The sequence below is a fragment of the Paraphaeosphaeria sporulosa genome (assembly GCF_001642045.1).
Source record: "Paraphaeosphaeria sporulosa strain AP3s5-JAC2a unplaced genomic scaffold CC84scaffold_7, whole genome shotgun sequence".
Lineage (NCBI taxonomy): Eukaryota > Fungi > Ascomycota > Dothideomycetes > Pleosporales > Didymosphaeriaceae > Paraphaeosphaeria > Paraphaeosphaeria sporulosa.
Window position 1 is genome coordinate 39,888 of NW_017253366.1, and position 18,270 is coordinate 58,157.

The window sequence follows — 18,270 nt, forward strand, 5'->3', positions numbered from 1 at the left end:
GTCGATACTCCAAGGGACCTAGATACAGTTGAGGATGTACTCAGTGGACTACCGGAGGACACAGGCACGTTGCTAGAAGAACCAGATGACGGTACATTCGAAGGACCGACTGAAGTAACCGCTGGAAGAGTAGTTAACGTGCTCCAGGACGATACAGGTGGAAAGATCGACGCCGAAACAGAAGCCGTATTCGTAGCACCAGGCTGCACATTCGGAGGCACCAAGGAAGATGCACCGGGTGGCACCGCTGATGAAATGTCAACCGGATTACCTGGAAGATCTGAGCTTTGCAGCGTGCTCGCGATGGGACTTGTAGAAGGAATTCCCGATGGTCGACCTTGGCTCTGCGTATTTTGCGAAGCTCCTCTAGACGTAGATGGCCTACCATATTTGTGATAAGCACCTCAGGGTACATCAAGAACAAGGTCACTCACACATTGGGTCCATTTGACAAAGTAGTGACGACCGTAGAAGTCTCAGCAGAGCTCTTCAACGTGCTTGTTACGACGACAGGGGGTGGACCTAGCGGTGGAGCTTGCGCTCCTTGGCTACTCGCAGGTGGTAGGAACGAAGTTATAGCCCCGGGCGGCACTGTGGTACTTGTAACAAGAGGCGATGAGCGGGGCGGAATTTCAATGGGTACAGCGACGGAGCTGAGTGCTGAGGAGGGCAGCGGTACGTAAATAGGCAATGCTGTGAACGCGTGTTAGTGCTGTTGGTGATTCGAAATGACAGTCAAAGTCGCTCACATGTGATCGGGGAAGTCGTTGCGCTCGACGCGCCTGGACGAGCAGGTGGCAGTGGCACCGCTGATGGTAAGGCTGCACTACTATTAGCACTTTGGAAAGGTATGTTCAGCAGAGCGGACGGACGCGTCGCGGTGGAACCGCCAGGTTGTGGCGGCAGTCCTGGCGTAGGTACCTGTGATGGCGGAGGACTCGTCGTGATTCCTGGCGATATTGGGTTTTGCCCAGAAGCCGGAAGGGTAGGACTGCGGGAGCGGGTTGGCGGTTGAATGCTGTCAAGCCAACGCGTTGTCCCGTTGATGACCGAGTAATAGTATGTGCCGTGATTTGGGTCCGTGGGTGTCTGCCCGACTAGCGATACCGTCACGATCGGACCAGGTATCGTAACGTAGACAATGCTGCAGTCGATGTCTTGGGCAGCAGCTCCTTTCACGATGTGTAATACACCTTCTATCGCGGCCCAACACCCGCAAAGAAATCCCACGAGTAGGACAAGAGTATACACTTGATCGACCCAATGTTCACTCATGAGCAAGCGCAGGAAGACAGTGGTGAAATCGCGTATCCATCTGAATGCTCGGCACAGCCACCACCTGCTGGGTTGTGGCAACCAATTGTGGCGTTGTCGGTGTTGGTGTTGATAGTCTGCCGGGGGATGTTTGGAGAATAGCTCCTCTTGGCTCTCAAGGACTGAGAGCCACGAGGACATACCAGACGACGCAGGCTGTTCCGACGCTCCTGGACAGATACTCATGGTTGACGTTGTTGCCGTGACGATGATGGTGGAGGGCGTTGTTAGAGACGCAAGATATGGGTCCACGACGATTCGTGCACTCTTCGGCAGTGATTTTGTTCTTCTTGTTTCTGTTTCTTCTGCGAGCAGTGTTTTTGCTTCTTCCCATATCAGAAGGGAGGGCAAGAAAATGTTGCAGCTAGAATGCAGCCTCGAAAATGCTTTGGGAAGTGTGTTGTGCAAAACTGGGAGGCGGGTGCAGGACCAAGATGTGAGGTTGACAGAGCAAAAGTTTGCGAAGGTGCGCGCATTGTTTGTTTGGCCGCTGCGAGCAGCTTCTTGCCGTTGCGCTGCATTGCGCTGGTGGTGCTGGTCAGAGGGAAGGCGAGGTTGCGGCAGTGGAAGCAAGCGCAGTGTGTGACGTTGGAGTGAGGGATGCCCGTAAACGTGTCCTACCCTTCGCTGGCCCACGCAATTGGCAGAACAATATACGCAGTACTAGCTGCCAATCACATTTTTTCACTGGGCTGTCTCAAGGCCATCCCAGGACGACACAAGGCAGTCTGCGCTGGGGAAGGGTGTCCAGCTTATCTCCTGAGGTCGAGACCGGGACTGCCCTTTGAGCCGGCAGTCCAACTGCACCTTCCGCAATGGTTACGGAGAGATCCATCCTTGACGAAGCTACGATCGCGATTGAAAATGCGATTGTATATGTAGACGGAGATGGGAATCGAAATCAAGCGAAGAGGTACAGGGTATGTTCCAAATGAACGCCAGTGGTATGAGGGATGCCTCGGTAGACTTACGATAACAAATAGTCCGACCACACTGCTGGGATGCTCGAAATTGTGCCTAATATATCTATTTCCGGACGCATCACGCTCTCACCTCCCACATCCGAATGCGCCCAGTCTCCATGCCGACAGCTAGTAGCGCAAAGCTACCCTCCTTGATCTCCTCCTCGGAGGGGCTGCCCCACGCGATTGACGTGATCCTGCCCAAAGCAGTCTTTTGTGTGGGCCAGTTCCTGAAGACTGTTGCTGAAGGTAGATGTACCAGCCTGAGAGCTGCAGTTTTCCAGCGACTGGCCATGGCAAGTATCTGCCCGTCTGGCGAGAATTGGAGATGTGATACAGGGGTCGTGAGGTTGTCGAGAGCTCGCAACGGCTTTGGGGTCTTGGGTATGCCACCATTGACAACATCGGTGTTGCCGGTGGTCGCAGGGTCGTCCTCGCTCCATGCTCTCCGATCGTAGATGTTGACAATGCCGCTGGAACTTCCAATCGCTACCCATCTGTCACCACCAATCCACCCATCTCTTCCGCTCTTACCACCCACTGCGATGGTTGTGTTCCCCACGGCACCCTCGTCGATCCATCTTCCAATTACGCCATCCTGAACACTCCACTCCGTTACCTCACCACTCTTGCCCGCAATGACGAGACCGTTGCCGTTGCCCCACCAGGCAAAGTCGGCGATGCCACCTTTGGACTCGACGCGGGCCTGTGCCACCCACTGTAGTGTCCTTGCATCGAGGACATTGACGACACCACCACCTTTCTTTGAGGAACCGCGCAGCGCCAAGTACCTGCCGTTGGGCGATAACGCAAAGTGCTCCATTGTGCGCTGCTCATGCTGGTGGCCGTACACGCGGGAGACCTTCTCTACCGTGCCTGTCGTAAGGTCCCACACGTGAAAGTAACGCCTTCGTGCGCTCAAAAAGATGCGAGAATCAGACGGCGAGGGATGGAACGCGGTTGTATGGAGTGGCGTACGTTTGATGTGGAGAGCCGTGAGAAGCGGGTTAGGGTTGTGGGGGTCCGACGGGTGTACGTGGTGCAGAGAGAGCGTCGAGCTGGGCCCAGATGACAGGAGCAGCGGATACGTAGGATGGAAGGACAACGAGGTTATAGCAGACTGTTGCGAGCACGTTAGCTGGGTCAAAATCCAGGAAAATGGTACTAACTGGGCCCGCTCCGGTCACATCCTTCAGTCTCGCGATCTCAACAGTGCCCGCTTGCAGCTTCCTTCTCTTTGCGGAGCTCTTCGACGTCCGAGACAGGATGTCCGCATCTTTCAGCAGTCGCGCTAATGGCAACGTGGAGAGATCGTCATCGTCCATGTCCATATCGCTCGCTGATTCAATATCGCTCTCGTCGTCTTCGATGTGCCGCCGCTTCCGTTTGGCCTTTCCGGTCGCATGTACCGCCCAGTCAGGTACGGGATAGAGCCGCTCGTACTGTCGGCGAAGTCTGCGCACGTATTCCTTCCCGTTCACCATGTCATCGTCTTCTGTATCCCGCAACTTCCGCAGCTGGGGCACCGATGCCAAGCTCACCACCAGACGCTCATCGTCGCTGTCTTCCCAGGCAGGCTTGTCGTCGTCGTCGTCGTCCTCTGTGTCGCCGGCCTTTGCGAGAGCAAGCGGCCCTGCTGGCTGTGCGGTGGGACCAGCATCGAAGAAGAACAGATCTTGGTCGGCAACATTGCCGTAGTCATTGCCATCGTCTTCGTCAGCCTCGGAACCAGCGTCCAGAGCAGCTCCCGCAGGCGCCAATGAAAAGGTGTCCAGGCCTTCCCTGAAGCCTGCGGAGTCGCCGAAGATGATGCGCTCGAGTTCCTCCTCTTCGGCATCTTTTGGAAGCAAGGGCTTCTCTTTCTTCTTGGTGGCTGTCTCTACACTTTCGCCGCTGCTGCTCTGCTCCTCGCCCTCCTCGTCCTCTTCTTCAGAGGTTCCGTCTTCTCCATCGAATCCTTCCCAGTCAGGCGCCGCCGGACCGTTCGCGGGCTGCAGTGTGGCTACTTCGGTATCGCTCGGTTCGGGATCAAACAAGGGCTTCGAGCGCGCGGATTCTTTCGTTTGCGAAGACAAATGGCGTTTCGGGCCATTTGCCTTCTGTGCAGCTTTGTTCGAGGGTGCCATTGGGAGGGTGCGCGGCGTGAGCGGAACTGTTGCTCGCAGACGCGAAAATTGTGGTTTGCGAAAAAGTTGCAAGGATCATTGGGGTAAGCTTGTTAGCGTCGTTATGGAACGCTGCCCGCACACCCCCGAACGAGCAACAGCGCCCTTCGCCCTTCGGTACAGTGCACTGGCTACGTTGCTTTCGCGTCTACTCGACATGCGTCTGATGCATGGAGCAAAACGACTCTTCCTATCGTGTCTGTGCCCTCACGAGGCTTCAATGAATGTCTCCTCTCGAGAGCTGCCGCTGGGGAACAATCGACCGCACAACGCATCATGCTCTGAATGACGGTGCCTGGCAGAACCGCGATTGTGCCGATAGATCACGTTGTCGCGTCAAAGAGACCGATTCATAGCGCTGCCCTCCAGTCCACTCAGGTCCCCGTCCCCACCACAATATTCCGAGTTCCGACCGTCATTCCGAAGCAAGCTCACGGCTGCATTCCTCCCCACTCTGCCGTCAACCATCAACGTAGTTCGACGAAACATCCACATGCTCTTGCCGTGCCAAGTGACCTGATCCAAAACGCATCCTGAGTCCAGTTAGCAGTCCGTAGGGCGCCACGATGAGTCATGCTGCCGAACGTATAAGGAAGGTAACCTCCACCGTATCTGAACGCTTTGTCACACGTCAAGTGATTTGTGCTTCTACTTGATCCGATTCCTCTGAAATCACACCCTTGTTCTTGTGAAACACATTTACTCTCTGATACGCCCATATACACAACTGCTGCCTTTCGAAACCGCAGCAATGCCAGGACCCAAACTCGCCGCCTCCCTCCTCACTCCAAACGAGGCAGAGCAATACATGCGTATTCGACACGCCGCCTTTGCGCACGACGTCAACAAAATCTTTTATTTCCATCAGCACGAACCCTCCCAGGCCACCCTCGAGAGCGTCACGCAGAGCATCCGCGACGGCATCGCCAAAGGTATTCTCTACCTCAAGTGCGTTGATACCAGCAACGGCGAGATCATAGCTGGCGCCCGCTGGCGCTACATCCGACCTCATGACCCCAACGCCACGTCTCGTACCTGGGATGAAGTCAATGCCGAGCTGGCTATCCCGGAAATGTATACCGAGAGTCATCCGGATGTCTGGCGCGCGTTCTATGAGCTGTTCAACCAGAGTAAGAGGAAGCATATGGGAACGAGGCCGTACTGGGTGCTTGACACGCTGGTGACGCATCCGGACCATCACAGGAGGGGTGCTGGAGGCTTGCTACTCCGATGGGGATGTGACAAGGCAGACGAGGCGGGCATGGAAACGTATCTGGAGGCTAGTGAAATGGGGGAGCCATTGTACAAGAAGTACGGATTCGAGCCAGTGGAGAGCATAGCGCTCGATTTGAGGAACTGGGGTGGTCCGGAGGAGATTCGGTGGACGGCAAGTTGGTTCCTCTCTCGACTGTTTTGAGGCATGCTGACTCTTGTGCACAGCTGATGATAAGACCTGCCAAAGCTTGAGTGGGTGCATAGCAAACTCTAGGTCTTGAAACAAAAATTCAATGGACATGTAGAAAATAGAACCTGGAGGACGTCAGACGCCACAGACCCCCGATATTTCGAGCCCGAACCGCGATAGCAGTATCTGCCCACTAGAAATATCGAAAAGTATGATCTACCTAACGCTTAGTGTAGCCATCTCGGGATACACCCGTGAAGGATATAACCAACTATCGTGACGCCAAGAAACCGCCACATTGAGACGCCGGGCGCACGGTGCAATCTCGGTTCTCAAAGACACTGCTCAAGTGTAGTCTTTCGCGGTCTTATGGGCTCGCAAATTAGGACATTCCACGGTGGCCAAGGCCTTAGCTGTTGAATTATGGTTTGGAAGTGAAAGATGAGCTCCAGCAGGCCCGCGTTGACCTTTCGACGCCTATGTATAGGCACATGGCCTCGTTTGCTGCAATTACGAGGCACTGATGGTTGCGTTCGACTTGGGCGTCGACAGTTCGACATTTCGGGGCTATTACGAGGCTCATAAAACCAAAAAGTAGCGGGACCACATTATGCTGCGCAGTCACGCGCGTTTGTCCTTGAACAATCCTCTCCAGGTATCCCTGCTTCTCCACTCCTCTCGTCATCACTCACGATCCCACACCCTCGGTTAGCACCACCACTTCTATCCCACAGGGTATACCTCCACGACTGGAAGGTCTCCGCCAACCCACACAGATCATAGGTTTCACAAGTTATCATGCCGATTACGCAAATATTCCACTCCCTACAACGCTTGTCCGATGAGCTCAAAAGTCGGATCGTCGCCCACGCGTACGAGGACTGCCTTGCCAACTCGCCACAAACCAGGAACGTCCTTGAAAAGATAGAGGTGCAGAGAGATGCAAGCAGTAATAAGCGCGAGGCGAAGCTGGCCGTCTTCTCCTACAGAGAGGGCAATCGCCCGTGCGACTCAGTCTGGTCCATCTATCTGGCCAACCAGTCCGTCCGCGCAGAGCTCGACCGCCTGTTTTTCGAAAGTGTAGAATGGATTCTTTCCATTCTCCGTAGCACGCGTTGCTCGCCTCGCTCCGCAGGGCTTCGTATCATGCAGTTCCTCTTCCTGCACCGAGATTCGCCGGCACACATCCCGGATCCTCCCAACCCGACTGCTCGCGCAACGGTCCCGACGGTCACGCCGTTTCCGCCTAGAAGAATCTGATTGTTTTTCTGGACAGCCGCCCATGCATGCTGCTAAGCTTGGATTGTTGTAAAGAGAATGTGGAGCGCGCGGGCCCTAGGATTCAAGACGCTGGCTGACGCTGTGTTTAGGGGCTGTCTTGAGTGTAATCCCAGCTATACACGGCCCAGCGCCAATAGTAGCTGGAAGAAATTTGCTATGCCGAAGACGCCGGCTAGCTGGGTGAGGTGGGTTTTCACACCAGTGGCTTGGTGGTACATGTCTAGCGATGTGGCTTTATGGGGCCCGACCCCGACCCCCCGGCATTTGGATGTATGCAAGATGGAGGACGTGTTCAAGACGCAGGGCGACAGCGCCATTGAGAATTGGGATCCGACCGAAGGGGTCAATGGCTATAGGCGCTGGGTCGTCTGTATGTGCCGGGACGTCTGCATGTGTGCATCGACTCAGTTAGATTCGCTGTGTGCCATCACTGCCTGCACGCAGAGGATCGATATTCCAGCGCAGAAACGTGTACGGCCTAGATACATCAAAGTGAAGCGAGGGGTATTCTTCCCAGTGTACAAGCAGGGACAGCGTTGACGAAGTTCAACTTGGCCCTTGGTTCTTCAACAACATGTGCAGGTGGACTTGGGTACGGACCATCATCCCAAATGAAGATTATGAGTTCTCCCTTCTTAAAGATTGCCCTTGGCTAGCGTGCTAAGATCACAAAGCTTCACTAACTGCCAAGACGAACATCTGAGCGCTGGTTCCACTGAGCGATTAAACAGGCCCATGGGGATACGCCCGAGGACTAATCAAGAGGCATGAATCGCAGCGAGGTATCGTGAGATCATTTGACGTGAAGTGTTCTTTTGACCTGATGTCTTAGAAGAAGAGAGTATAGAAAGAACAGCAATCCCTAACCACGCTCTTTTTGTCCGTCCAGTCCCACAGCCAAAAAAAAAAAAACTCTAACCCCACCATCTCGCCGTCGGAATCCTTCATTCCGACTCAGCTATACACAGTTCTCCATGTCGCGTCCGCTATTGACCGCCCATACGCTCGCTGGTCGCCATCAAGCTGCCAATGAAGGTCGTAATCAGTCTACTCTGGACGGCGACAATGTCCTCAGGCACAAGCCAAATGGTAGCGCCCATCTTTCTCGCGATACTGATGGCCAGCTTTGCGTTCTGGTAGCATTCGTCGTCGTTCCTGCCGGGCATGACAAGTTCGTAGTCCACATAGCTGCTCTTCATACCGGAGAGCACATCGAGCAGGAAAATGGCGTTGGTGAGGCCGCTGTCCTTGAACGAGCGGATCTGGGTGCCCTTTCCGCTGCCCTTCTTGGCCATGTCATTGGCCCAGCGAATCATGTCGGGGTCTGAGATTTCGCGCTTGCCGAGACGTTGTGCTAGACCCTTCAGTGTGCTGACAATGTCTCTTCGCATGAGTTGCCACACTAGGCCGAGGGTAAGGGTTCGCTGGCCATCGGTGATATCGGCGCCCTGGATACCAGGGAGGGAGAAGGAGTTCGCCTTTCCGAGCTCGACTGCGTAGTTGGTGTTTTCGAGGGCTTTGAACCTCATGAGCTCCTGGCCTTCCCGGGGTTTGTTGACGTGACGCCAGTTGACGCTGTTAGGAATAACCTTGTCATATGCCTGGAGAAGGACGGTTCCATCCTTCAGGTCTTCGAAGAATGATTGTACCACAGGCTGCACATCCAAGGAGTTAAGCCACAATGTGAAGACGCGAGCCTCGCGCTCACCCTCAGCGTCAAAGTCATCGATGTCCGCCTTCTCTTCTTCGGTAATGGGATCAAGGCCAGGGTGGGTATTGAACAGATTCGCCACAAAAGCAAGGTTGAGCTTAGGATTTCCGGCAACAAGAGAAGTAGGAGTCAAAAACTTGCGGCAGCCGAGAGCGTCAGCATTTTGAAGTACTTGCTCTGCTCTTTGGTGGAGATCGTGGGTCTGCAGTGGGCTACGCGAGCAAATGTCGGGCTTGAGCTGGTTCAGAAGGACAGTGTAGTTCTCGCCATCCTTCACGTCGGTGGAGAAGTTGGTGACCCTAACGCGTTAGCTTAGTTATCGGCGTGACATATGGTTTGCTCACTTCCTGTTCCACTTGGCGTTCTTCAAGTGGTAGTTGAACCATCTGAGCAGAATCTGCTCCGGGGGCAGGCGCAGGAACTGTTCGAGCGTCTCGTCATCCTCCAGCAGCCGGTACAGCTCGGGGTGTAGCTTGATGTCGATCTTGCCGAGCAGACCTCGCCTGATGATCTGCCAGATCAGTCCCAAGATCAGGTGCTCTCGCACTTCGATGATGTCTCCGCTACCAATGTTGACCACGGAGCATCCAATGCCCTTGGCCGATTCAATGACGATGTTGTTGTTCTCAGTCATGTGGAAAGCATTCAGGGTCTTGATCTTCTTGCCTGGGCGGTTCAGCACGCGCTCATCGATGGTGTCGGGCACGCTGTCGTTGATCAGCTTGCTCAGCACCAGGCCGTCCTTGCACTCGTCGAACATCTCGAAGGTGTCGGTCGGGAAGGGCAGGCGGTGGCCAATGTCTGGGTCGCCGGCGAGCACGGCATTGATGTGGCGGGTGAACTCGGTGCGCTCGTCCTCGTTGATGGTGTGGGTGACGTTGGCGGAGGAGCCCTGGACGTGGATCCTGCCGCCGCCGCCGGTGCTGGTCTTGTGGGCGTGGCCGGGCGTGGAGGGCACGCTCCCACCGGCTGGGCGGGAGGGGCCTGTGTTCATGCGCTGCTGGGCGGGCGAGGACTGGCGCAGCTTCGAGATGAGCTGCCGGACGTTAGCGACGGCGCGCAAGCGGGGCGCCTGTGCCTGGGGGCGTACGCACATCGACATAGTCGTCCAACTCGACGCGCCGCGAGCTGTCGAGCTCGACCTCCTTCAGGGCCTGGCGCACGACATCGTAGGGCTGGTGCTCCGTCTGCTGCGTCGCCTTGATGACGGTGGCCTCGTCGAGGTAGCCCTTGTCGTCGACGTCGAGCTTGCGGAAGGCATCCTGCAGTCCGAAGATCTCGCCCTGGTCGAACTGCGGGTATTTCCTGCGCCATTGCGGTCAGCATCGTCGTCGACTTGCACCGAGCAGCGGGGGACAGGCGGCGCGCACCTCTGCAGCTTGATGACATTCATGGCGGCGGTGTGGGGTGGGGGGCGTGGGAAAGCGGCGAGGGGCGGGCAGATATATGCGCGGCGATGTTCCTGCCTTGCTCAGCCTCGGCGTGTTTGCGCGTTCGTCTCTCCTGTTGTGCTCTTGTTTTGCTGGCTGACCGACCCCACCACTCGCCCGCCAGCGTCATCGCCGCCCCTCGGCGCTTGGCGCAGACCCTTCCGACATGGTCCACACGTACAAGCATCGAGTTCACGCTGCACGCACACGAAGACGCTGGACCTGCATGTCCCCACTCGCTGCTGCTGCTGCTGCTGCTGCTGCTGCAACTGCACGCCTGCTATCCATTGACGAGCCTCGATCCGAGCCTGTCCACTTTGCTGCTCGTGCCATGCTCGTGCATCGTCGGGCGCTCCCTCAAACGGCAGCCTGGAAGAGTACGTGGCCTGCGAACACCGTCTTCCCCAGTCCATGGGTTCAACGCACCACCCCTCTCCACGGCACCGCCGTGGCCCAATGTCACCCTGTCACCACCGCTTGCCTGCACGTGCATTCCCCTCGCTCCACGCATACACGCAGCAATACCACCACACGTTGTGCACCACGGTCAGAAAGAACAGCTTTTGATTCCTCATTATCAGTCATAATAGTCCGTCGCCGGCTGTCCTAAATAGACACAATCCCTCGAAAACAATAACCCTTGTTCCAGCGCTGCTCGTTGCGCTGACCGAAAAAGAATAAGAAACATAAGCCAAGTAGAACATCCGCCCAACGAGCATGCACCCTCCAAAGCATCGTCATCGCATTGTCTGTTTCCCGTCATGTCGTGTATAGCTTCGCCTCGTCAAACACTGCCGCCTCCAAAGACACGGACCCGACGAGGGACAGACATGACTTGGTCGGTTATGAAACATCACTTTTCGCCATTGTTTTCGCTTGCAAATGTCGTCAGATGCCCAACTATGTGTCATCCGTCGGGTCGTTGTCGTCGGCCCGCGCTGCCACTGCACACCAACTATGTCGACTATATCTCTTGTTAAATATACTGCCGCCTGGCGAGGCTGCCTGAGGCGGCGTCATATGCTGGCCGTGGCAGAGCGACCATTCGTCTTCGAGCTCCACTCCACGTCGTCACCAAGAAGGAAATGGTTTGGTAGAAAGTACAGAATCGTCACCCGCAACATTAAGCAATAGCGCCCTCAGATATTGCATATGCGTATATGCCGAGCATGCAGGGAGTCGTATATCGTAAGTAGAAAAGTCCAAGATTGGGTGGTTCGAAACGCCTAGTATCTAGGCGAAGGTCGTTAGGTCGTTAAAGTTCCAACACGGAGAGGCCGACGAGGAACATAGGAGAAGAATATTTTAACACAAAGAAAACCCCGTTGGGGAGGGAGTGTGCTCGTTGCTGTGGCGTGATTACACCGTACCTCGACATCTGAACGCGTCCATGTCGAGGTCGCTGCAATGGCAGCGAAAGTGCTTCTCGGGAGAACAGATGCTTGCACTCGTGAATCGCGTCTATCGCGGTCTGAAAAGCGGCAAAACTCCACCCAAACACGAACCGAGGACAATAGGCTTATCTGCGGGTGCGCTGCGTCTGCATTGTACGAGACCTCTGAAGTCCGGCATTGGGATCTGGACCGTACGGCGGAGCGACAGCCCCGCCGTCCATGGTCTTTCGCCGCTTCAGGCCGTCAATGTCTTCGCTTTGAACGCTTCCAGGGCGGCCATACGGATCCTCATCGTCATCACGACCGCGCTTGCCAGGTGCCACACCGTTCGTGGCATACCCTTGGCTAGGGTACTGAGACCCGGGCGGAGGGTAAGAGTCTTGCTGTGCGTTTCCGTTTGTTGTACGCGTATCACTCATGACGCTGTACAGATTGCTAGAGGGGCCATTTTGACGCTGAGGCGTCGGGTAGCCCGAATTCCATTGCGTTTGGCCGGTGGTGGTCGTGCGGGGCGTTGCGCGCCCCGAGCCATTTTGGTGAGGCGAACCCGTCATTTCAGGGGATAGATGAGGGTGCTCGCCTGTGATGGGACCAGAGCCTGGAGCAGGATTATACGCGTACGGGGCTCGGTTGCCGTTGTAAGGCGCGCTTGAATGCGTGTACTCATGCTCACCACCCTCATCGCCACCTGCATTGTGGTTGACAGAGTCATCATTCTGAGCCAATATCGCGTCGGTGGGCTTAACATCGCCCTGATCAGGACCACGAGCAGGCGGTGCCATTTCAGTCTTTGGGTAGCCCATCATGGGCTGAGACTGAGTGTGATATTGAGGGGGTTGAGATGGGGGCGCCGAATACATTGGGCGCGAAGCATCATAGCTCTGAGCTGTCTGGTAAGACATACCTTGCTGCACAGGCCCAGGTGGGGTGCTTGCAGGTGTAGTAGGCACAGAGCGGTTGTTGCTCAAACCTGTGTCGATAGATAAGGGTTGATTTCCTTGCACACCTTGCACATTGGCGTTACTCCATTCATAGGAGCTTCCCGAGTTACCCATACCCATAATGCTCGAAGCACTCGTAGGAGGCGTGGGGAACGTGTGGGCTCGGTCTAGACCGGGACGGCCCGAGGCTGGGTGCGGTTGGATCGAGTGCGGGGGTTGAGACATGGCCGCCCCAACCGGGTTGCTCATCGAGTGGTGGTGGTGTAGAGCTGGAGGTTGCGATGTCGTCGGCCCGCCAGTCAGATACCGATTGGTCTGCATGGAGTCAGGTCTCCGATTTCGATCAACAGCAGCCATGGCAGCGCCGCCTACACTTGCCCTCGTCTGATTCGAGGGATGATAGAGCAATGCTCCGATATCGTGCACGAAGAGCGGGTAAAGCTGCTCCGTGATCTTCTCCTTGTTTGCAAACTCTAGAGCTCGTTCAAAAGGGATCCTGTTGTTGATTAATAAGGGCCAAAGAAGAATGTCAGTTCACTCACCAGACGCCCTTGAGGTGCATAGGACCGATCTTGACAACGTGTCTTGTCTTTTCGCTTTTCAGGATACCATCCCGACGCCCACGAGTCATCCCTGCAACGTTCAGTAGCTTTGTTCCATTGATCATGTGATTATCTGAGGTTGTCAGTTTTAGTCATCTATACGGTTATTGCTATACAAACACACCTTCACGTCTCGCGACACACACACCCTTGGCCTCGACTTGGAAGCATAGACTTCCTTCGTCTTCCCAAAGGGTGGCAGTCACTCTGGGTTTCATCCCTGGAGGTGCAATCTGCCCAGTGTGGTCAAATGTGTGAGGGTTTCCGTAGCTCTGCGACCCTGGCAAGGACGCTGCAGGAGCCGTGGACGACATGGCGGGAAGCTGAATTGATTGTTGCGGAACCATGGGATTGTTCATCGAAGACGAAACAGGCAGCTGGGAAGGTACTCCGCTGGGGTAGCCGTAAGAAGTGTAGCCTTGAGGTGCCGATCCATACCCGGGTCCGGGGAGAGGCATCGATGGCTGAGGAGGGTATGCATAATGGGAAAGACCTCCAGGCGCAGCGGTCCCCGGTGCGTGAGCAGTAGCAGCAGACATTTGCGGTTGATGCACGTCAGGATACGATTGCATCTGGTTCATGCTGTTGTAGCCCTCGGAAGGGTAGCCGTAGCTTTGTTGAGTACCGTACGGAGAGCCTTGATGCGACTGCACATTCAAAGGCTGACCGTTGCGGTTGAGAGGTTGCGGGACCTGCTCCGGTGAGGGAGTCTTGAAGCCTGCGGTATGACCGTTGACGGAAGCAGAGTACGATGTGTTGGAACTGGCGCTTCCGTTGTCAATTGACGATGCACTGAAGGAACCACCCCGAGGCGATGAGGATGTGGAAGACCCGCTCGCGTGCGGTTGAATCTGCGGAAGGCTCGGTAGACGGTCGGTAGACGCTGCAGGTTTCGCCGAGTAGTGGGAATTGTACCAGGCGTCGACAGGGCCTCGGGCGTGGACCGACGATATTGAGGGCAGTGGCTGAGCCAGCTTTACGGTATTGACAGACACGGTGCTGTGCAGCAGTGGGATCGAGAAATTCCTTGCGGAGATTCCTCGAGTCAATCTCTAGATAGCCGAGATGGTTGATGCTGCGGCAACAGACAGCAGCGCTCTACAGCAGTAGGTTGCAGGATCTGCGCACGTAGCCGGAGAGATAGCTGGTCGCAGTTATAGCTTCACGCTGTGCGGTCGACGGGCGAGATCCTACACCGCAAGTCAATTGTTTGCTCTGGAAAGTAGTCTCGTCGGTCAGGTGCAGCGCGGACCAACGAAAGGCGATCAAACACGTGGGCAAACAATGCTAACGGCGACGCGCGCACGAGCTCGTGTAGAGCGCGAAGACGGCTGTTCGCGTTTCGCACTGCAAAGGACGGTGGTACGGGACGCTTGGTGAAACACACTGACCGGGAAATATGTCCAGGGGGCAGAGCAGATGCTCGATGCACGCGTAGCCGCCGGGGGGGGGAACTGAACGCTGCAAACAATGCTGAACGGGACAAAAAGCACTTCGTTAGGTCGTCGCGGTCGTGAAGCCGGAGGATCTCGCGGAAACGATGGAGACGCTTTTGGAAGGATTCAATGCAAGCAAAGAAACAATGCCGGTGCAAGTAGAAGCAGGGGGAAATGCGAGCGAGACGAGAGGACAGCCACCGTTGGCATGTGCAGTCGAGGTGCGCGACGTGGGCGTGCGGCTGCTGCTTCGTAACCGGTCGTAACGTCGTTGAAGCGCGCCTCGTTAGCTGCTGGTGCTAGCTGCGGGCCAAGCACTAGAGTATCGATACTGGAGGTGGTGCGGCGCCGAGGGAACAACAACAACAACACTGCTTTGGGGCGGGGTCAGTGCAATGCGCGGCGGCCAATGCTGGGACAGCGAGAACGAAGAACAATGGAGTGCATGCGCTGATGGACGTAGAGGACCGGCAGCAGGCTCTTCGCGGCTGCAGTGGGGAGGGCGGATGTGTAGAGGCGGAGGTGGTTGGGATGTGACTTGAGGCTAGCGCCGAGCGTCAACCAGACAAGGCGCGAATGGCGGGCCTTTGCTGGGGCGAGGCCCGGCTGTCACTGCTGGACGGAACCCAGCACCAAGGGAACAGAGGGTCAGGGAAAAGGGGACTGACCCAATTGCTCGACGACGAGCGAGGACGTTCACGGCGGCGAGGCGGGAGCCTGCGGTGACGATGCGAGCTGCTGGTGCGGAGGAGGTCGCTGTCGACGGCGATGCTGCAGTGCAGGATTCTCTGCAGGCTCGAAAAGCAGGCAGGCCGCAGGCTAAGAGGGCTGACGGAGCCAGGCGAGGAGCGCACAGCCCGCGGTGCAATCTGACCAGGATGGCTTCTCTTCGTGGACAGCGTGCCAGGGCTCGCGCTCGCGAAGAAGCCTGTGCGCACGAACGCCGCTGGGGGTGGGTGGGCTGGGCTGCGTGGTGTGCTGTGTGGGCGGGACGGCGCGAGCTCACGGCGGGCGATTACCAGTGTCAAGCTGCAGCAAGAAGCAGTCTGCACTCGTCGAGGGCGGGAGGCAACGTTAACCGTGCTGCAGATGCAGAGGACGAGGCAGGTGGCTCCGTGGGCCTAAAGACGGCGGTGGAGATCTCTGGGGACGCTGGCGGCAGGCCTCGACAGCAGCGACAGGCGCTCCGGACCAGAGACAATCTAAAATCAATTCGGGTCTGGTGGGGAGCGTGAGCAGAGGATCAGACGGGTGGGCCGGCCAGCGCTCCATGCCTGGGCCGAGCAGTGAGTCCCGTGGAGAGCGGCGCCTCGAAGGCACGGACGACGCCGCTGCGCACGCTGACTGGGCTGAGGCCGACTTGGGATACAGCATGGCCAGGGGGCCGCGGCAGGGACAGGCCTCCACGAGCGCCGACGAGCCATGCACGCAAGCGAGCCCTCCACCAAGCCACCTGACGGCGAGACATGCGCTGCCGTACCGGGTCTGCACCATGCCCTCGTCCGGTTGACACGCCTAGGGAGTTGTTGCCCGCACGCGCTGCCTCTGCCACTGCGACCGTCCACGGAGCGCGAGCACGAGCACGAGCGTCCCATGGAGCACTCGCGCCCCAGCGTCGCCAGTGGCCGGCCGCCCGTCTGCCTCGCATCTAGGTAGTCTAGCGGGCGTCTACAGCACGCAGAGACAAGCTCGCTCGCTGGCGCCGGCGGGGGTCCCGATAGCGAGCAGACGGCTGAATTGGCGCGGCCACTCAGCGCGCGCGGAGAAATTCCTGGCCTGCGCGAACTGATATCGCCATCCGCCGCTGCGACAGACGTCGAGCAGGGAGGGGCTGCCTCGGGCGCCCGCCGCCAGGCCAGATGCCGCCGGTGCTAAGAGATGCTGGGCCGTCTGGCGTGCTGGCGCCTGCACGTCCCGCGGTGGACGTGGAGCCACCGCAGGCGGCTGCTGTGTAGGGTCCCTCTTTGTCGTTGAGAAGCCGGCGCATCGTATTACATAAGCCGCGGCACGGCAGAGGCCACACTGCATCGCAGCACGGCCGTCGTTGCTGTCGCCGCCCCGGCAGGTGATCGGACAGCACCCCTGTCCGAAACGTTTCCACAGCGGGCCCAGAATTACCGGTGCGGATGGCCAGCGCTGCGTCGTTTTGTGGAGCGCTAGACGCGATGATGTGCGCCGCTGCTGCGAGTCAGGCCGGGCGCCCGCGTGCAGTGCAGAGACAGAAACGCACTCGAGTGCGAGACGGACAGCGAGCAGCGCGGATGGCCACGTTCGCGCTCTGAAACGTGCGGCCAACTGCCGTCGAGCGAGCGCCTCGCCCGTCTTTCCGCTTTGATAACGGGCCTCGATGCTTCGGGCAGGCCAACAGCGCGGCCGCGACGAGGTGGTTGGAGCGTGGAGCAGCGAGGGCCATTGCCATCTCAGGCTAAATGACCGCGATCCCACGACGGCTGCCAAGCGCGCGCAGGGATGGCGTCCCAAAACGAGCGGGATGGACGGACGGCAGGCCGTGCGGGCGCATCCTGGCCAGTTTGCAGACGCGCGGAGGTGGTTGGGTGGCTGCCTTCGCAGACCGACGCCCTGGGGGACAGCCAGCAACGCCAGCACAGCGCTGGAGACGTTGTCGGTGGCAGCACGCTGCACGCCGGGCCTGGGCGTGGCAACGCAGCGGGCGCGCTTCCAGCGGAGACGACGGTCGACGTGCTCTACGCGAGCGTCCTCGACGAGGGCGCTGGTGCAACGTGGAGACTCGACAGAGTACGGTGATCCGTCAGCCAGCATCGCGAATCAGCGCCTCTCGAGTGGGCGTCGAGGGGCCGCAACTGGCGAGAGGCTGCCTCGGGCCACTCAGCGTTGCCCGCCGCGCCCTCTGACGAGCAGCTTCCCTGGCCAAACGTGCCGGCTGTACCACGGGCCTGGCGTCGGACGTGGGACGCCGTGGTGCGCGATAGGACACGCTGTTGCGGTGTGAATGATGTGCTGGCGCTGCCTAGCTGCTTCGGGCCCGCCTGCAAAGTCACGCTTCGCGGCCTCCAATCCTTCGCAGCGCACACGACGACGTCCAATATTCGCACTCGTGTTGCGCTGCCCATGGGACAGGCCGACAATGCCCCAGCTGGCCGCCGATATCGTGTCGAGGGCACACAGGCGCGTCCTTTGGGCCAACTGAAACATTGCCACCCCTCGAGCCGTATCCCACATGGAGCGAGCTCCTACTCCTGCGCCGCCCTTTCCAGCGTCTGCGTCACCTGATCCAGGATGCGCAGCATGGGGCGTCCGCAGTCCTCATGCCCATGCGAGAGCCATGCGAACTGTGTCCGTAGCGGCCGCCGGCCAGCCACACGTCGCCTCGCCGCGCTCCATGGCACGTCCCCAGCCTCATGCTGCTCCCCGTGGCCGCGATTCGCACCACCATGCCAGATAGCCGCGCTGCCTGCTCCCCTCCCCATCACCGCATGCCATGGCGCCTGGTGAGACGTGGCAGCAGGCCTCACGCCTGTGCCACCACTGCCGACATCATATGCTTGCGGGCGGCGACATCACGCCTCAACATCGCTCCTCGGGATACAAGCTTCCACTACAGCGAGCATGGCGACACCAAATCTTCAGATGCCACCCTGGTGCAGTCA

At 57.8% G+C, this 18,270-nt stretch overlaps 8 protein-coding genes across 8 annotated transcripts; 4 read left to right on the top strand and 4 right to left on the bottom strand.

Annotated features, from left to right (window-relative positions):
* Positions 1–138: 138 nt before the first annotated feature.
* Positions 139–1,672, bottom strand: CC84DRAFT_835468 (uncharacterized protein). The gene is made up of 2 exons (XM_018187599.1): positions 750–1,672; positions 139–693 (listed from the first exon to the last, which is right to left on the bottom strand). The coding sequence occupies exons 1-2, from the start codon at positions 1,498–1,500 to the stop codon at positions 431–433; spliced, it is 1,014 nt and encodes a 337-aa protein (XP_018033760.1). The 5' UTR covers positions 1,501–1,672; the 3' UTR covers positions 139–430.
* A 532-nt stretch (positions 1,673–2,204) lies between these two features.
* Positions 2,205–4,527, bottom strand: CC84DRAFT_1197175 (WD40 repeat-like protein). Its single transcript, XM_018181506.1, has 2 exons — positions 3,446–4,527; positions 2,205–3,396 (listed from the first exon to the last, which is right to left on the bottom strand). Exons 1-2 carry the CDS (start codon positions 4,400–4,402, stop codon positions 2,356–2,358), a joined length of 1,998 nt encoding a protein of 665 aa, XP_018033761.1. The 5' UTR covers positions 4,403–4,527; the 3' UTR covers positions 2,205–2,355.
* Positions 4,528–5,192: 665 nt separating this feature from the next.
* CC84DRAFT_1197176 (acyl-CoA N-acyltransferase) lies at positions 5,193–5,996 on the top strand (the record flags this gene model as incomplete). Its single annotated transcript, XM_018181507.1, has 2 exons — positions 5,193–5,828; positions 5,882–5,996. The coding sequence occupies 2 exons, from the start codon at positions 5,193–5,195 to the stop codon at positions 5,906–5,908; spliced, it is 663 nt and encodes a 220-aa protein (XP_018033762.1). The 3' UTR covers positions 5,909–5,996.
* Positions 5,997–6,486: 490 nt separating this feature from the next.
* Positions 6,487–7,667, top strand: CC84DRAFT_1206782 (uncharacterized protein; the record flags this gene model as incomplete). The annotated part of the gene is made up of 2 exons (XM_018182059.1): positions 6,487–7,076; positions 7,161–7,667. The coding sequence occupies exons 1-2, from the start codon at positions 6,645–6,647 to the stop codon at positions 7,665–7,667; spliced, it is 939 nt and encodes a 312-aa protein (XP_018033763.1). The 5' UTR covers positions 6,487–6,644.
* Positions 7,668–8,113: 446 nt separating this feature from the next.
* Positions 8,114–10,231, bottom strand: CC84DRAFT_1095684 (uncharacterized protein; the record flags this gene model as incomplete). Its single annotated transcript, XM_018174625.1, has 4 exons — positions 8,114–9,137; positions 9,183–9,874; positions 9,933–10,143; positions 10,209–10,231. The coding sequence occupies 4 exons, from the start codon at positions 10,229–10,231 to the stop codon at positions 8,114–8,116; spliced, it is 1,950 nt and encodes a 649-aa protein (XP_018033764.1).
* Positions 10,232–10,368: 137 nt separating this feature from the next.
* On the top strand, positions 10,369–11,014 carry CC84DRAFT_835682 (uncharacterized protein). The gene has a single exon (XM_018187600.1). It carries the CDS (start codon positions 10,435–10,437, stop codon positions 10,876–10,878), a length of 444 nt encoding a protein of 147 aa, XP_018033765.1. The 5' UTR covers positions 10,369–10,434; the 3' UTR covers positions 10,879–11,014.
* Positions 11,015–11,594: 580 nt separating this feature from the next.
* On the bottom strand, positions 11,595–14,257 carry CC84DRAFT_1248333 (apses-domain-containing protein; the record flags this gene model as incomplete). The annotated part of the gene is made up of 3 exons (XM_018184261.1): positions 11,595–13,099; positions 13,146–13,278; positions 13,330–14,257. Coding segments are annotated over 3 exons (2,373 nt in total), but the record flags the coding sequence as incomplete, so codon positions are not given.
* A 3,477-nt stretch (positions 14,258–17,734) lies between these two features.
* Positions 17,735–18,126, top strand: CC84DRAFT_835739 (uncharacterized protein). Its single transcript, XM_018187601.1, has one exon. The coding sequence runs from the start codon at positions 17,841–17,843 to the stop codon at positions 18,063–18,065; it is 225 nt and encodes a 74-aa protein (XP_018033767.1). The 5' UTR covers positions 17,735–17,840; the 3' UTR covers positions 18,066–18,126.
* Positions 18,127–18,270: the final 144 nt, after the last annotated feature.

Coding starts and splice junctions, on each gene's coding strand:
- CC84DRAFT_835682 (XM_018187600.1), top strand. CDS start 10,435: ATGGTCCACACGTACAAGCATCGAGTTCACGCTGCACGCACACGAAGA.
- CC84DRAFT_835468 (XM_018187599.1), bottom strand. CDS start 1,500: ATGAGTATCTGTCCAGGAGCGTCGGAACAGCCTGCGTCGTCTGGTATG. Junction 694..749: donor AACGACTTCCCCGATCACAT/GTGAGCGACTTT, acceptor ACGCGTTCACAG/CATTGCCTATTTACGTACCG.
- CC84DRAFT_835739 (XM_018187601.1), top strand. CDS start 17,841: ATGGAGCGAGCTCCTACTCCTGCGCCGCCCTTTCCAGCGTCTGCGTCA.
- CC84DRAFT_1197175 (XM_018181506.1), bottom strand. CDS start 4,402: ATGGCACCCTCGAACAAAGCTGCACAGAAGGCAAATGGCCCGAAACGC. Junction 3,397..3,445: donor ATGTGACCGGAGCGGGCCCA/GTTAGTACCATT, acceptor TGCTCGCAACAG/TCTGCTATAACCTCGTTGTC.